A 17,104-nucleotide genomic window follows, 5' to 3' on the forward strand; every position below is an offset into this window, starting at 1 on the left:
CCAGAGATACCTAGAGTCACTGGAGAGGAAACAGAAACCACACAAGCAGCACTTGGAAACATCTTTAATTCAGTTACTGGGTCCAGTCTTCACCAAACCCATCAACACTAGGTAGACATCACATCCACCACCAAAAAGCGGACAGAACCCGGGAGGGGGGCCACTCCCCATTAGCTGTGTCCTCATTGCTGGCAAAATTCCAGCCTGCTAGGCGGACTTCCAAGCTTCTCTCTGTGTCCTGCACAGCTTAGCTTGAAGTCCCTGAGGCCTGATACAGGGTAAACACCGAGGCCCCCCTTTTTCCTCACCATTAAACTTGCTAGTTCCAAGGGCCAGTTTGGCGCTATATAAAATCCGCTGTCAGTTCCTGGTCTGGTGAGCCTTCGGGAGGCGCTTCTGTAGAAGATTCCAAGCTTTTTCCACCTTTGGCCAGTCCAGAATGATAGAAGAAAAGGCAGGGTCAGAAAAGATAACCACTGAACTGTCCCTTCCCACAACCTAACCTAGTTTTTCCCTTTGCACCAACCTGGCGCTGTGTGACGTGTGGTTCCCACAAGGTGCTCAGAACCACATGGCTCTGCTCCACCAGCTGCTGCCCGCTCATCTGGCTCTGCAGCCGGCTTTGAGCGGCTGCCTCGCTCAGTCCATCCCTCTCAACGATGCGCCGGACAGCCTGGGCATGGATGACACACAGGTCAGGAAGGGTCCCAGCCCAGTCTACTGGATCAGAGCAGGAAACTGTCTGCAGTGGGCTCAGATGGGGTGGAGTGGGGATCAGGTACCTCAGTCTCGGGGATGACGACGGTCCACACCTCGTGTACCATATTCTGCCAGCCAGCTTCAAGCAGCAGAGCAGCATCAATCACACACAGAGTCTTTCCTGTGGGGAAGCACCAGTCACTGCCAGCAGCACCGTAAACCTGCTACCTGCCAGCGTACCAAATGCTGTCCTAGGTGGTGCGTGGTCTGCCTGGGGCCTAGATCCCCAAGGGCGTTGCTACTTCACTGTCCCGCTACGGCTGCTCCCGCCGTCCCTCCCACTCACCCTTAGCCACAGCCACATCCATCTCCTCTCGGGCCAGCCTTGCGATAACTGGCCACATAATATCTGTGAGGATCTTCAGCTGCTTCTGGGGAGGGGGACAGAGGGAGGTGGGCAGAGGTTAACTTTCCTGAGAAATACAGCTGGGAGGTGGGGGTGGGAGCAGGTGAGCAGAGACTGACTTCCTGTGCGACTAGGGAGTCCAGAGTCCAGCCCAGGGCTCTGGTGGGAGCGGCTGAAGAACTCCGTGTGCGTTTACCTTGTTCCCAAACACCCGGCTGCCCAGGACCTTCCTATTGATGGTGCCATCTTTATGGAGAATATCTGGGTGACAGAGAAAGAAGGCTGAGCAAAGAGGTCACGCCATCTTCTCACCTCAGGCCCCTTCCAGCCTTGGCCGGCTAGTACCTGTTCCAAAGGCCTCCACCACAGGCTGGTAGGCAGGGCCCCCAGGAGCGTAGGCCCGATGGCCCAGGTGGTCACTGTCAATGATGTATGCGCCCAGGTTCTTCAGCCGCTGAGCCACGGAGCTTTTCCCGGAGCCGCTGATGCCCGTCAGGCCGAGCACATAGAGACCTGACGGGAGCTCTGGCCTCTCCTAGAGACAGGTTAGAGGGAACCTCAGTGACCAGGGAGCTCAGCTTCCAATGGAGGGCCTGTTTCTATCCCTCAGCATTTCACCGCGCCCAACCAGTGAGGAGGAAGGAAGGCTCACATTTGGAGGCTGAAGCAGGTTTCCCAGAATTCGCTGGCGAAAGCTGGAGGAGCTGACCTTGTCCTCCTCGTTTTCATTGTGACTCTGGTCCTTCAGCAGTTGTATCTGGTACAAAGCGAGTTCCTCTTTGCCCTGAGGTAAAGGGAGAAGGAGGAAAGGAGTAAGAGATAGGAGAATGAATCTGGAGCCCCAGCCTGCCCTTCACCTCCCCCTCTCCTCCTCCAACTCCACAGACAAGTCCCTTCTGGCTCCTTCCACCCTGAAGCCTCCCGTCCCTGCTCCGGGGCCACAGAACTTCTCACAGGTCTCGCCCTCCCATCCCCTCTGCCAGTCTCCTTCGGGAGTTACATTCTCAAGGCGGAAGCGGTTGACGGCCATCCCCCCGCGGTAGGTCTCCTCACTGACCACCAGGAACTCTAAGGTGGGGTCAGACCCGGCGGGCCCATAGGGATCCAGCAGCGGGACGAGTTCAAAAGTCAGGGAGGGCTTGATGTCCACCAGGAACTCAGTCAGACGCTCCACACGCTCTGCATAAGGCTGGAGCAGCTCCGGGAGCAGCTTGCCTGAGGAAGGAGAACAACCGTGAGCGCTTTCGACTGGGGTAGACGTGTGGGCCCGCTGGGGAAGGGGGTCCCACAGCACTGAAATCTTCCCAAGCAGTGGCAGCAAGAAAGGTTGAAAAGGGAACAGGTTTGGGGGACAGAGGGCAGACAAGCATCACAGTCACTGAGAGGGCATGTACCCCAAGAACAAGAAATGCCTACAGAGCAGCAGTACCACTAGGTATCGGTTAGTGGAGAACCCCAAGAACTACTCTATTCTTAGAGTCCCCTCACTGTTGCTGGCAGCACTGGGTCACCCACAATCATCTCCTATCCATTTATCCTCAGCATCTCAAACCTCCGAGTCAGCCACTTGGACAACCATGAGGGGCAGATTTCTTGGTTTCCCATTTGGGAAGTTCTGACTTCAGTTAAAAGGTGACTGAACCACGACACTAAGGATACCGCATGTATTCATTTAACAAACAAACGTCCCTTAGCAATAACAGAGTGTCCGCCATCATGGGCTGAGAAGCGGTCCTACCCTCCCTTGCTCTCAGCATTGGGGAGGACAAGAAAATATGAAGGGTGTGTCCTCCGTTGCCCTAAGCCAGGGTCCCTCCACTCACTCTTCAACAGATCTTTGTCCGCTACTCCCACCACAAGCTGCTCCTGGGCCAGTACACATGCAACACTGAGCAGCACTTTGTGGGCATTGTGCAAGCGGTCAAAGGTGCCACCCACGGCCCCACGGTGGTAGCCACGCACAGGCTGCCTTGGAGATCTGGCAACCGGGGAAGCTGGCCTTATGGTAGAGGGTAAGAGGGCATTCGGGGGCTCCAAAGGCAGCTCTCCAGTCCCATAATCCGGATACAGCAACACGGAAGACAACTGCGGAGAACAGCTGTAACAGCTGGTGGCATAGCGCTCTAGTTGTTGTTTCACAGGGTTGTACTGGCTCCCATCCAGGGTCTGGAAGTCCGTCAGAACTACTTCTGGAGGGTGGGCCAGATTCTGGACTGAGGACAGCACAGGGACAAAGGTGCTCTTGGTTTGGATATTGGTCAATAGAATTCTGACGTCCAGGTGCCTGTGCAGGTCGGCACCAGTGTAGAGGTGCGTGATGAAATCCAGAACCTCAAATGTGGCCTGCACAGGGCTGGCCTGGGGCTGAGCGGGTCCCCCCAGGTTCATGCCCGGCTGTAGATGCACATAGAGGGTGTGATTCACCAGGCGGGACGCCGAGGTCAGGATGGGAGGCAGGCGTGCAGCTAGGCTGGCCAGCGGCGTTGTCAGCACCAGGAGGCCTGAGCGGAATACGGCCATGCTATCCAGGCCTGCAGACAGTCAGGGAGACGAAGCGAGAGTGACTAGGCGGGCTGGGGCCGAGGCCTGCAGGGGAACTCGGACTCAGGAGGGGGGACCTGGAGCAGGGCAGGGGGCCATTCGCCGATGGAAAGCGGAATCCTGGCAGGGAGAACCGGCCAGGAACCCCTGAGTCATGGGGCCTGGGGCTTCAGGAATCCTAGCCTCTCTTGTTAAGCTGAACCGACATCTGCGAAGACTCGGAGGCAGGGACTAGAGGGGACGCTGTGGCTCGGGCTGCTTCCCTACTCACTGAGTTCTTGGGATTCTGCTTCTACTTACACCGCCGTGGAGGCGTCCTAGGCTGCGGCCCGGAAGCACTACCCTCCAGTCTCACAGTTCCGAGCTACGGGAACTCGGAGCAATCAAACAATGCAACTCCGAGTGACTTGTGGGGGCGGGGCGGGGCGGGGCGGGGCGGGGCGGGGCTGAGCGCAGAGGCTTCCGGGATGAGCGAATCCCTGGCACCGGATCCACTTAGAGGAAGCGGGCAGAGCGGGCTGCAAAGCTCGTTTCGGGGATTCCTGGTGTTTTTTGCTTCCTCCAGTTTGCCAGGAGGCGGTGGCAAAGCCAGGACCAGGGATAGTTGGATCGCTTTGCTGCACTTGCTCTGGGCCAGCGTTCCCAGGGAAGCTACTGGACAGTCTACCCACATTCCCATTTCACACACGGGCAGTTGGTTTTCTGAGTGTTTTGGAACACCTAGAGGCGAAGTCTGGTGCCTTCTATAGAATTCTCTGGGCGTCATGTAACCCTGTGCTTAGGTTTGCAAAGATAGTTCAGTAGCGCTTCGGGGCTGGGGGGGTGGTGCGGGGGCGGGGGCGAGGAAGAAGACCTAGAGGTCAGGATTCTCAGAAGTTACTGAGGATTGGAAAGTTAAGTTGGTAGTCGCGGGCGTGGAGGGGAAACCAGACACCCATTAGAAAACACCTCAGGCTCCCGGAGATAGCAAAAAAGAAAACAAACCAGCCTCAAGATTCCTAGAAGAGCCGAGCGCTGTTGTGAGATCCCAGAAGCATCGCCTGGACTATTGGGGGTGGGGGGTGGGGTGAGGCGGCGCGTGGGAAGGGGAGGGTGCTGCAGCTAGACAGTAGGAGAGGAGACACTTGTGCTGTGGTCCGGAAACCTGGCCTTGGAAAGTAACTAATTTGTTACGCTTCTTGCAGGAGACAGTTCAAACTGGATTTTAGAGAGGCGTTTAAGGGAATCAAAGCCAGTGTTAGTCTTACATTTAGCACGATTATATCTTTTATTTGTTTGTTTGTTTGTTTTGAAACAGAATCTCATTGTGTGCCCCACAGAGTGTTGCTTTTATCCAGTGAGTGTCTATTTAGTGCACTGTTCTAGGTAGAAAGAAGAAAACAGAGAACAAAGTTCTCTGAAATAGATTCCTGGAGGGCTTGGAATAAGATGACTACATCATAAATCCAGAATATATCTGGTGGTGATCAGACAATAAAGAAGAGTAAAACAGATGGAAAGACCCATGCTGGAGTGGAAGATATATATATATATATGTTGGGTAGCTCAGGAAAACAGCGAAGACCTGATAACCCAATACAATCACAGACCAGGGAGAGTGAACCAGTTAAAAGATGGCAAGGGCTGGGCGCTGGTGATGCACACCTTTGATCTCAACACCGGGAGGCAGAGACAGGTGGAGTTTGAGGCCAGCCTGGTCTACAGTTCCAGTTTCAGGACAGCCAGGGCTACAGAGAAACCTTGTCTCAAAAAAACAAACACAAAGAAACAACAACAAAAACAAGTGTCAATGAAGCCATGAGATCTGAAGTTTATTCAGATGGAGAAAGGATGCCTGTGTCACAGCTAAAGGCCCAGGGAGGCCCACTGGGATCCCCAGAACCCAGGGCTTCCCTTCATGTCCTCTTGTAATGCCAGCACTAGGGAGACAAGAGACCTAGGATCCTTGAGGGCAACCTGTTAGTCCAGACAAACATAAGCTCCAAGTTCAGTGAGACCCTGCGTCGACAAATAAGGAACAAGTCAAGACTCCAGACTCCACACATGCACACACACACACACACACACACACACACACACCTGCCCATATACATGGGAACATATGGTTAATGTGTTAGTGGTGGGGACCACAAGCCTGACCCTAGTTTCATGAGGGGAGGACAGAGAATTAGACATTTCAGTCATCCTCAACAACATAGCAGGTTCAAGACCAGGCTGGGCTATATAAGACACTATTCAACAAAAATTGGTGGTGGTTGTTACAGCCTGGTCCCAACTTGCTGGCTTATGGGTTAGAAGTTTTTATAGCTCAAGCCTGAAGGCCTGAGTTCAATCCCTGAACTCCATGGTGGGAGAGGAAACAAACTTGTCACCTAATCTCTGTACTCTGTGTGACGATGAAATGTGTCCCCCTCTACATCATACACGATGATAATAATAATGAATAAATACATTTATTGGAAGAAAAAAAAACTTCTTAACCTAGCACATTGGATATCAGCCCTCTTATCTTGACCCATGAAGAGGTTTGCACTATTTCAAATGATTCTGAGAAGTGTGTGGTTGCATAGGCCTAAGGTTCCAGCACTCAGGAGGAAGGCAAGGACAGGTGGATCTTTATGAGTTACAGTCCAGACTGGGCTACAGAGTGCGACCCTGTCTTAAAACAAAGCACATTCTAAAGTAAGAAGAAAGAGATTCTGGCTTAGATCTTTTGCTGGTAGCATGATTTGTCCCGACACAGTTTATCCGATGCAGACCACCCCAATTCAGATACCACCCGAGGGGTTGCACATTCAGGAGGGCAAATGAGGGTTCTGGAGGCTGCGTCTGGATTTCCCGGGGCTTGGGCCCCAGCCTTGGCACCCTCCTGGTCCAGCAGATCAGAGAAGGCCTCGCGGTGCATGGCCGCGATATAGCTGCTGCCACTGGGATCCTCCGTGCGCATTCGGGTCAGCGGCAGGAAGCGGTTCGTGGAGAAGTATCGCAGAGCGGGCTGCGGGGCTCGCATTGCAGTCAAGAAGAGCTGAAGAAGGAAGAGCAGCATGTGTCTGCGGGGCACCCCTGGGGGTGTGTCATCACGCCCCACCCAGAGACTGCGCGGAGACTCGGTTTGTACCCACCTCCGTCACCTCCTCTGGGTCCTGCGCCTTGCTCAGAGCTTGCTCATAACTACGCTGGTAGTGAGCAAAGAGGTGTCGGGTCTGAGCATCTGCTCGCTCCAGAGCCCCGCCTGGGCCGCCCTCCAGCTTCTCATAAAAGGCTGTGTGCACTGGCCCGCACTCGATGAGGCTCACGCTGAAGGGAAGGGGTGGTGACAACAGCGACCGTTAGTGGCGGGACCACAAACTTGGCCCTAGTTTCACAAAGGGACTGAAGGGGCTGAACGCTGGTAGCAGATGCTGGCAGAACCATGGTGATCGCATTGCCCCAGCGCTATGGGGCTGCTAGGGAAGGGTTCCTCTGCCCATTTGGGGTCTAGTCACCTGCTCGCTCTATTTACTTATCCCAGTATGCCTTAAGAGCTAGGGTGGCTCTTAGTGAGATAATCTGTGTCAAGCGCCCTGCATAGTGTCTAGCATACAACGTGAGTCGGAGGAGGGCCAGAGGCAGAGCATCTGCAAGATCTGGTGCCAGGATTCCCAAGCCTCGGAGGGTTCTGGAGGATTGGTAACTCACTGGACTCCAAAGAGCGGCAGCAGGATCGCCAGACTCTCACACAAACCTTCCAGCGCAAACTTGCTGGCACAGTACACTTCGTGGAATGGTAGTCCTAGAAGGGGAAACAAGGTTGCAGAGGCCCTGCGGCTCCCCACTGTACCCTGAACCCCTTACTCTGCCCCTTTCGCTCACCCATCAAGCCTCCCACACTCGCGGTCACCAGCACACGCCCGGAGTGGCGCCTCTTCATGTCTGGCAGAAAGGCCTGCAGCATCCGAATGGTCCCGAGCACGTTCACGTCCAACACAGCACCCACAGCGTTCAACTCATGCGCTTCCAGCGGCCCGAACAAACCGCGGCCAGCATTACAGACTGAGGGGAGAGAGCGCAGACCCAACTTGTGAACCACTCTCTCCTCCTGCGTTGTCCTCGCATGGTCCCTGAACTCACTCGGGACATAGTTTGGACGCTGGAGGGTAAAGACTCCTATAGCATGTTTCAGAGAGGCTCACCCAGTACATCCACACGACCCTCAGTCACGCGTGCCTGGGCAGCAGCCACAGAATCGGAGTCTCTCACATCCAATTCCAGTATCTCCAGGGAGCCAGGAGGGCACCCATGAGTCCTAGCTGCCTCCAACAGTGGTCCCCGTGCCTTCAGGTCCCGTAATGTGGCATAAACTAAAATTCAGGAGAGGATGAAGATTCAGGAGAGGATGAAGCCCTCTGAGGGCTCTCCCCTGGCCTCCAGACCTTTCCCCTCCCATACCTTTGAAGCTCTGGGAACGTTCAGCAGCTAGACGAACAGCCAAGTGCAGGCCGATTCCGGAGGAGCAGCCGGTGATGAGCACTACCGTGGGCTCCATGTGAAAAAGCACTGAAGTCCAGAGTGTGCAGGGTCCTAGTGGCAGGCTAGGGCTGCCTATCTGCTTGGCTCTGCTCCTGCCCCACAGTGCGCCCGCCCCTTGTTGTGTCTGTTGGCAATCTCAAGGCTGAGTCGAGTCCCTGGAAGGCTTCCCCCAGGCTGGTGTGCGTCAAAGCAGGAGAAAAGGGTGTTGTAACCCTAAACTGCCTCAGTGGGTCAGGGGAAGGGGTGCCTGCAAGCAGCACTTTCTATAGGTAGCAGCCAGGTTGTTGGCTTTGAACTGAGCACTGCTGGGAAGATCTGGCCACAGGGAAAATGCTTCTGTTCAAGGAACTTATTTGGGTTTGAGACAATCAAGTAGACGAGGCTGGCCTCTGAACTCAGAGATCCATCTGCCTCTGACCCTTGAGTGCTGGAATTAAAGGCAGGGACCTCATTTTTAGCTGTTTGGAGTCAGGCTACCTTGCATCCCCTAGGCTGCCTTCAGACTCGCTACGGAGCTGAGGCTGGCCTTGAACTTCTGATCCTCCCACCTCTAGCTTTTCAAGGTTGTTATTCCAGATGTATACCACCACACGCTCAGGGACAATTATAACCACCAGCTTGCTGCACTACACCTTCTAAGGCTGGGGACCAGAATTAAAATGGAGCTGAGGTGAGGCCTGGGAAGGGCTGCCTCCACACCAGGGTCCGAATGTGCACCCGAGCCCTTCCAGGCATGCCAGCAACATACAGTACTTTAATGGAAGAGACCCAGGCGGATTCAGCAGTTTATTGTTAACAGAAAACTGTACTTTAACCCCCAAGTCTGGCGTGGAAGGAAGCACCCCGTTTCCCTCCAAGCCATTACTGTCACGCCACTCACTGTCAGGCCCTGGCTCCTTCTCCCAGGCACGGGGAGCATCCTGGGCTTGCTTGGATTTGAGGACCTATTCCAGCAGGTCCCTGAGGTGGCTGATCTGTCACAAAGAGTCAGGCTGGGGGTGATACTTGAGGAAGATCTTCTTGGAGAGGTCCACAGTGTCCCCTTGGGGCTGACTGGGATACCTCTTCTTGTTGTTAATGAATGCCTGCTCTAGTGGGAAGACATTCTTCTCAAACTGGTGCTGTTGGAAGGGGACACCTCTGGCTAGGCTGTGAGCCAGAGTCCCCAAGAAGAGGCACCAGCGTGGCTGATAGTAATCAGCCACCAGTCCTGCCAGCTGCTTATTGGCGTAGTCCAAAATGTTACCCTCAGGCCCCCACAGGGTAATCTGGTAGCGGCTGTTCTGTTCATAAAACTGGGCCTCAGCCTCACTCACGGCCGCTTCCCGGGCCTGGTCCAACCAGGTTCCCAGCAAGAAGTGGCTGTTGCTAGCCAGTAGCTCGTCTAGTGAAGGCAGGAGCTTATAGGCCAGGAGGCCTCCAGCCCTGAGCAGAAGGTCAAGCTCCTGCTTCAGGTAGGCAGTCCTTGCCTCCTCATAGCACAGGCTGACCAGCTCCTGCACTGCTTGGCGGGTGACGTCCAGCAGGTCATAGCGGAAGGCTGGGCTGGTGGTCAGGTTTGGAGCCGCAGTTAGCAGCAGTCGCCAAGCCTCAAATACATCTGATCTGTTGTACCAGACAGTTGTACTCATCTGTAGGGACGGCCGCTTGACCAGCGGGCTTCGGTTGTGCCCACTGCATGCTTCCCCAGAGCAGTTGTAGACACTCCTGAGTAGGATCCTCCAGGCTGCCACTGCATCCGGCTGGGAGATCCCGTACCGGCGGCTGGCAAAGCTGCTGACCCAGGCCATCAAATCTGGCACAGGGTCCTTGCGCCAGCCCAGCTCAGCCATGAGAGCATAGACCACTTCATTCTGGCCAATGCCCTCGGGGGCTATGCCGGTGCCCACCATAGTGGAGTTGGGGAAGAGGCGGGCTGCCTGGGGGCCTCGGTTCACATCCTCTAGGGCTCCGAACAGGCCATGGTTGCCCCCAAAGTTGTGGAGCATGCACCAGATGAAGGGCTGGCCGTGGAAGGAAGCTGTGCGCGTGTAGACAGGCTGGCTCTCGGCAAACAGGTCCAGAACCAGGAGGCGGCCACGGGGCACGGCCTCCAGCACAGCCCTGATTTGAGAGGGGCCCCAGAACTGGGGCTGGTGCTGGAAGAGCCAGCCTTGGAGCAGCCAGACAGCCTCAGGGTCCACTACAGTGGAGAGGAGACAGAGAGGTGATGAGAGGAGTGGTTTTCTTGAGGAAATCGGGTGATTATTACAGCTTACACATCTCCCATGATGTCCACCTTCCATTTTACCATCACCAGGGCTCCTTTGCCCATCCTGCCTCCTGAAACTCCAGGACTCCACTGATCTAGCTTGGATATCAGAGCAACCCAGAAAACTTAAGACGCAGATGCCTGGCCCCCAAATTCTGGACCTGCCAATTAGACATCCAGGAGTTGGAGTCCTTATATCCAAATCCCAGCATATCTGGGTTTACATAAAGCTTAACTGTTTCCCAAAGGCTCACGATTAAAGGTTAAAGTTCATGCCTGAACTCCACTGCGGAAATAAAAAAAAGGTCAAGATCAGGCCTTTGAGAAGCTCAGCTGGAGAAGGTATTTCGTGCTGAACCTGACAACCAGAGTTCTACCCTCGAGCTCACATCCCGGAGGGAAAAGAACAGACTCCTACAAGCTACCTGAGGGCTTCATATGTGCAGCGGGTGTGGCACACACACACAAATAAATAAATGCATTTTGGGGTTTTTTTTTTTTTTTGTTTGTTTTTGTTGGTTTGTTTGTTGTTTCTCTGTGTAGCCCTGGCTGTCCTAGAACTCACTCTGTAGACAGGCTGGCCTCGAACTCAGAAATCCACATGCCTCTGCCTCCCAGAGTGCTGGGATTAAAGGCACGTAAATGTAACATTCAATTGAAAAAGCAAAGGCTCTAAAAGCAGCGGTTCTCAACCTGTGAGTCTGGACCCCTTTGGGGGTCAATGATCTCTTCACAGGGGTCACATATCAGATATCCTGCATTTCAGATATTTATCTTATGATTCAGAACAGTAGCAAAAATACAGTTGTGAAGTAGCAATGGAATAGTTTTAAGGCTGGGGGTCACCACATGAGGGACTGTATTAAGGGGTCTCAGCATTAAGAAGGTTGAGACCCCCTGCTCTAGAGCGAGGTGCAGGCTTCTGGCTCCAGATCATGCTTGGAGAATGCTGCTCAGAGGAGCATAAACCAGTGTGTCACTCTCTTTCAGGGTGACAGGGCACCTCTCAGAGAGCTCTTTATCAATCGGTCCCCTTCTCCTCTATAAGCGGAAGAAAGGAGTCTTGGCCTCACATCTGTGGGACAGGATACATGTGTAACCTCTGACCTACATGACCTACTTTACAATGAGGTGGAGAACAAATACATTTTTGTTGTTACTGGGCAGTGGTGGCACACACCTTTTACCCTAGCACTTGGGAGGTAGAGACAGGTGGGTCTCTGAGTTTGAGGCCAGCCTGGTCTACAGAGTGAGTTCCAGGACAGCCAGGGCTACACAAAGAAACCCTGTCTTGAAAAATAAACAAACAGAAAGGAAAAAAAATGTTGTTGTTGTTCTGTTTTGAGCCAGAGTCTTTCTATATTGCCCTGGCTGTCCTGATATTCTCTCCATAGACCAGGCTGGTCCAAACTGAGAGAGATATGCCTGCCTCTACCTTCTGAGTGCTTAGGTTAAAGGCATGTGCTACCGTGCCTGGCTCCAAATAAAAACTTTGATGCAGCTGCTGCTGGTGGCGGTGGTGTTGATGGTGATGGTTGTTGTTCACATGTGTGACATGTATATGTGAACACACATGTGCAAGTCACAGGACAGCTCTGTAGAGGCGGTTCTCTCCTTCCATCTTTTTGTGGGTTCCATACATCAAACTCAGCTCCTCAGGCTTGAGTGCCTTACTTGCCAAGCCTTCTCCTTGCTGCCCCCAAGGAGTAGCCCAGGATCTCAAGTAGCCCAGGCTGGCCTTGAACTCCTGATCCTCCTGCCTCTATCTCTCAAGCACTGGTGTTACAGGCATATGCCATCATGCCTGGCTTAAAATCTTCTCAATTAGGTTTCACTCAGTGATTTTGTTTTTGTTTTTTTCTAGACAGGGTTTCTCTGTGTAGCCCTGGCTGTCCTGTCCTGGAACTCACTCTGTAGACCAGGCTGGCCTCGAACTCGAAATCCGCCTGCCTCTGCCTGACTTTTTTTTTTCTTTTTCTTTCTTTTTTTTTTTACAGGGCTAGGCATCCTGGTCTAAGAGCAAGCCCCACTGCACAGATGGCTTAACAAACCCCAGGAGGGGAAAAAATATGCCCAAGGTCATATGCTCAGTGCCCAGTGTGGTTAAGTGGGATGGCACGTATGCGTAAACGCCGTTGAGCAGAAAAGCACGCTATCACCGGGGTACCTGTCCTCCTCCCACCCAGCCTCCCTCTCTCATGTTCTGGGGGGTTTCTGTCCCAAGCACCGTACCAGTGACCATAGCTTCATAGACAGCTGCAGTGGTAGCAGCGAGGTAGGAGGGGTCGGAGAAGGGAGGCTGCATCTCATTGAAGGTGTCAGCCCCATAGATATGATCTGTGCCAAACTCCTCGGTCAGCTCCCGTAGGAAGAGGTTCCCGATGAGGGGGAAGATGGGGTCTCCTGGGGCCAGAAGGAAGGAGCAGCTGTAGGAGCAGTTGAAATGTCCCCAGCTCCCCAACTGGATGACATTGACCTGTGGGAACACTCTGGGGGAGGGGGGAAGGTTTAGAGTTGAAAGAGGCTGACACAGTGCTTGGCTTGGCTTGACACCCTCCCCAGCCTCACAGCTGTGGTTTTCCTCATGCTCACGCATGCTCTGTCTGTCCCCTGCCTGGTATCCTTCCCTCCACCCCTAAGGCTTATCCACCTGCTTCTTCCTCACTGTCCCTGTCTAAAAAGGTTCTGCTGCCTCCCTCTGCCAATGATCTCTTGTTAGGGACAGAGCCACAGGCAGACATGGGTGACCCCAGGACTTAGTGCAGGACCGGGCCTGACATCTGTAGACCCCTGGGCAAAAGTTCACCAAACGAAAAGACTTAAGTTCCCACAGCTTGGTGAGCAAGATGGAGAGGCCACCAGCAGCCAGCACCACACTCTGTGACAGTGGCGGGGGGCCAGGTGCTCCCAGGTGTGACAGAGCCTGGCAAAGCTTCACAAAGGAGGAGGGGCCTCATCCAGGCCTTGAAGGTCTCTCTCCAGCCACAGAGGAGAAGACAGTTCAAAAACAAGGACAGAGATGAACACACTCGCTAGGCTGCCGGCAAGAGCAGCTACTCACTAGCATTCTGTGCCTGGAAGTATGCACACCCAGCACAGCAGGTGAAGGAGCTATCTTGTTACTTAGTAATGTTTCATTCTGTTTCTTTAAATATCCCTTAACTAGTAATTAAGTTATATATTTATATATAGCATATATAAATTATTCACGTATGCATATTAAAATTAGGGACTGAAGAGATAGCTCAGCAGTTAAGAGCTCTGGCTGCTCTTCCAGAGGACCCAGGTTTCATTCCCAGCATCCACGTGGCAGCTCACAGTCACTCCAGCATCAGGGCATCCCATGCCCTCTCCTGTTCTCCAAGAGCACCAGGCGTGGATGTGGTATACAGACCTACGTGCAGGCAAAACACCCATGCACATAAAAGAAATGAAAACCTTTTTAAAATCTGGTGAGTTTTCTAAATCTGATGTTAACAATTTGGGGCTCCTGGGAATACTTTAGATTGATTTATTGTTATCTTATGCGTATCAACGTTTGCCTGCATGTATGTCTGTGCACCGCGTGCATGATGTGCCCGGAAGTTCATCAGCTCCTCAGGATTTGGAGTTATAGATGCCTGGGAACTACCATGTGGGTGCTGGGAACTGAGCCACAGTCCTTTGCAAGAGCAGCAGGTGCCCTTAGCTGAGACATCTCTCTAGCAAGCCGCCATCCCCTGAGTGTAAATATATATATATATTTATATATATATATATAAGTAAGTAAATATAGATATAAATATAAATATTAATATATATATATACACACACATATATACATGAAGACTGGGTTTCTCTATGTGGTTCAGGCTGGCCTGGAACTGGTGGTGCTCCTGCCCCTGACTCCTAAGTACCAGGATCAGAAGAGTGTACCATCAGACCCAGCGACAATTCCACTTTACAAGCAAGAAAATCAAGTCACAGAGTCGTCACAGCAGTGGCTGACAGCAGAGGCAGGAGTGAAGCTGTGCCGACATCCAAAGTTTCAGCGTTTATATCATGCTTTGGAGGGCAACCCTTTTCCCTTGGAGCTGAGCAGGGAGGGAGGACCTCACCTGGTGAGGGCCTTGGGAACATGCCCCGCGAAGGCAGGCAGCACTGGGATCATGCCGAAGGAGCGCATCCGGTCCAGGATTCGATGCTGGGAGGGACAGAGGTCAATGTGACAGGACCCTTGTTCACTCAGGGAGGGAATACAGATCTCTAGATCAGTCAAGAGCTCTGAGGCTAGCTAAGCACCCATCCCTGGTCTGTGAACACCCAGCACCCAGAGCCTTTCCTTTGTCGCTCTTTACCTGCAGGTAGAGCTGCTTGAGGTGCCAGGAACGGGGCAGGGGGCCATCCCAGGTGTGCAGGTTACCCATGCGTCCCCAAGCCAGGAAGGCAGGACCAGTGAAGAACTTATCGATCTCTGACTGGGTCAGGCCCAAGGCCAGGTATACCTGTGGAGCAGGAAGAGGCCCCACCTATAAACACACGAACCCTCCTTCACCATGTCACTGAACACTGCTCATGACCTCGAGCTGGGTATTACTGCTACTAAGATCTGCATCTCAGTCTACAGGGAGCTCACAGGCTAAAGTGTGTCAACTTTGTGGATGGGTGAGGATCTGGGACACAAAGAGGCTTTCTTCAATCCAGGGAGAGTCTTTGGCTTCTTTTTTTTTTTTGGTCAACCTTACTTAAGCAAGGGTCATCTGGGAAGAGGAAGCCTCCATTGGGAAAATACCCCCATCAGATTGGCCTGAAGGGGCACTTTCTTGACTGGTGATTGATATGGAAGGGCTCGGGCTGTTGTAGGCTGTGCCATCCCTGAGCAGGTGGCTCTGGGTATATAAGAAAGCAAAGCGACCAAGCCAGGAAGAAGGCTGACACGAGCAGCGTCCCTCCAAGGTCTCTGCTTCCGGGTTCCTGCCCTGATGGGGTTCCTGCCTTGGCACTCAATCTTGAATCTTTCTACCTCTACCTGAGTCCTGGGATTACAGGCCATGTACCACCAGGTAGTTTGTCCCACCCTGGGAAGCCTCGGTTCCCCAGGGCCAGTGGGGTGTGTGAGGAAGGCAGGAGAGTGTGAGGGGCCAGGTTGGCACAAACCCGTTGCCAGATGGCCTCCTGGCCATTCCAAGCCAGTGCCAAGTTGATGCCATTCAACGCCATCCAGTCAATCTCTTGCTCCCAACGGGCCCAGTCCCACCACACGAAGGAATAGCTGTGCGTGCACACATTCTGGTAATAGCGGTACCTGCGGGTATGGGCACATTATTGGGGACATGTGGGATGCCTTACTCACCGCTCTGTAACCCTTCAGAGGCAGCCTGGTACTGGAATACTACCCCCAACACAGTATTCATACAGGACAGTGGGGCAAAGGTTTCAAAGTGACCCCTCTCCTGCTAATTCCACATCTACCTCAGGTGAACCTGGAATTTCCCAAAGGGCTCCCCAGCCTAGTAGCTATTGTGAATACATAACTTCATTTTCATTCAACATGCCCAGAGTTCCTACTGTGCTTCCTGTGGTGTCTTAGGGTGTCAGTGCCACAGGCAAAATCAGTGTCTGTCCTGAAGAGAACTCACAGCTCCTATAGTATGATGGAGGAGATGGATGTGTGAAGGCGTAATCCCCTTACAGTGTGGCAAGTGCTAGAATAAAGGCCCAGGGCTTTGGGAAGGGTCACTCCAAAGCATCTTCAGAGAGGTCAAAGGAGGGGACATGAAATGCATGGATCACGAGAATGCCTTTGAAATTCTACTATCACGAGCTGGTTCTCAATCAACAGGGCTCCGTCATTATTTCCAACTTGGCTCAAGACCACACAGCTAGAGGGGAGCCTAGATCTGAAGGCACGGACAGCCCGAGCCTGCACTTCCTTTTCCGTCTCCAAACGTGCCTGTAGCTGCAGCCCCGACCCAGGCGTACAGGTCCGCACCATCGCACCATCGGTGGGTGTCCGGAGGCTGCAGGCAGCGACCCCAGCCGGCTGGGACCCACGGCATCAATACCTGTTGGGAGTGGTTTCGGTCAGCACGTCGGGCACAGCGGGCAGCGGCCACGGCAGGTGCAGCTGAGAGTTGGACCAGGCCACCTGACAGCCACAGAAGTCACGCAGGTAGCGGTGCAGCCCCGCGGCGGCCGCCACACCCGTGGAGCCGCGCACAAGCACTGGCACCCCGCCGCCGCCGCTCAGGCTGTAGGTGTCCAGGCCCGACTCGTCCGCTAGCGCGCGCTTCACGGACACCAAGAAATTGGCCGCCGGCCCGGGTCCCAGTAGCCGGACCACCAGCTCCCGTACGGCCTCTGCCTCCCGAGCCTCATCACCCACGGAGCCCCGGGCCAGGAGTAGGAACCACAGAATCACAGCCAGCCCCGCGGCTCCCATCATGCCAACCGCGCGACCCTGGCCTGCTCACAACCAATACCAAGCTCGGGGCCCGCGGGGCGGGGCTGCCAGCATCCAATCGGCTGCGGACCTCGGGCCACGTGGCCTAGAAGATTGGGCTCCTGCTACCCGCCTGGAGGACCAGGTTTCCGGACCCAGACCCTCCGGGTCTGCTGACCGCGCGCGTGGCTGGAGGGTGGGTGACCCTATGAGATATCATCGGTCAGACGGGACGCTGCGCATGCCTAAGCCCTTTCGGACGCGGCTCGCTTTCTTC

At 53.9% G+C, this 17,104-nt stretch overlaps 3 protein-coding genes across 5 annotated transcripts; all 3 read right to left on the minus strand.

Annotated features, from left to right (window-relative positions):
* Positions 1 to 48: 48 nt before the first annotated feature.
* On the minus strand, positions 49 to 4,037 carry Coasy (Coenzyme A synthase). 3 transcript variants are annotated; one of them, XM_052195742.1, is made up of 10 exons: positions 3,947 to 4,037; positions 2,929 to 3,636; positions 2,106 to 2,320; positions 1,758 to 1,889; positions 1,451 to 1,640; positions 1,302 to 1,366; positions 1,046 to 1,130; positions 783 to 880; positions 527 to 673; positions 49 to 423 (listed from the first exon to the last, which is right to left on the minus strand). In XM_052195742.1, the coding sequence occupies exons 2-10, from the start codon at positions 3,623 to 3,625 to the stop codon at positions 361 to 363; spliced, it is 1,692 nt and encodes a 563-aa protein (XP_052051702.1). In that variant the 5' UTR covers positions 3,626 to 3,636; positions 3,947 to 4,037; the 3' UTR covers positions 49 to 360. The 3 variants fall into 3 exon arrangements, with proteins under 3 accessions (XP_052051702.1, XP_052051703.1, XP_052051701.1); XM_052195743.1 differs by having other exon boundaries at positions 2,163 to 2,320; positions 2,929 to 4,024; XM_052195741.1 differs by having other exon boundaries at positions 2,929 to 4,024.
* A 1,399-nt stretch (positions 4,038 to 5,436) lies between these two features.
* Hsd17b1 (hydroxysteroid 17-beta dehydrogenase 1) lies at positions 5,437 to 8,369 on the minus strand. Its single transcript, XM_052195527.1, has 6 exons — positions 8,075 to 8,369; positions 7,819 to 7,986; positions 7,499 to 7,678; positions 7,325 to 7,418; positions 6,769 to 6,943; positions 5,437 to 6,671 (listed from the first exon to the last, which is right to left on the minus strand). The coding sequence occupies exons 1-6, from the start codon at positions 8,169 to 8,171 to the stop codon at positions 6,351 to 6,353; spliced, it is 1,035 nt and encodes a 344-aa protein (XP_052051487.1). The 5' UTR covers positions 8,172 to 8,369; the 3' UTR covers positions 5,437 to 6,350.
* A 558-nt stretch (positions 8,370 to 8,927) lies between these two features.
* Naglu (N-acetyl-alpha-glucosaminidase) lies at positions 8,928 to 16,877 on the minus strand. Its single transcript, XM_052196413.1, has 6 exons — positions 16,451 to 16,877; positions 15,543 to 15,690; positions 14,744 to 14,890; positions 14,504 to 14,589; positions 12,639 to 12,895; positions 8,928 to 10,337 (listed from the first exon to the last, which is right to left on the minus strand). The coding sequence occupies exons 1-6, from the start codon at positions 16,828 to 16,830 to the stop codon at positions 9,133 to 9,135; spliced, it is 2,223 nt and encodes a 740-aa protein (XP_052052373.1). The 5' UTR covers positions 16,831 to 16,877; the 3' UTR covers positions 8,928 to 9,132.
* Between the last annotated feature and the right edge of the window lie 227 nt (positions 16,878 to 17,104).

Source organism: Apodemus sylvaticus, chromosome 10 (assembly GCF_947179515.1).
Source record: "Apodemus sylvaticus chromosome 10, mApoSyl1.1, whole genome shotgun sequence".
Classification (NCBI taxonomy): Eukaryota; Metazoa; Chordata; class Mammalia; order Rodentia; family Muridae; genus Apodemus; species Apodemus sylvaticus.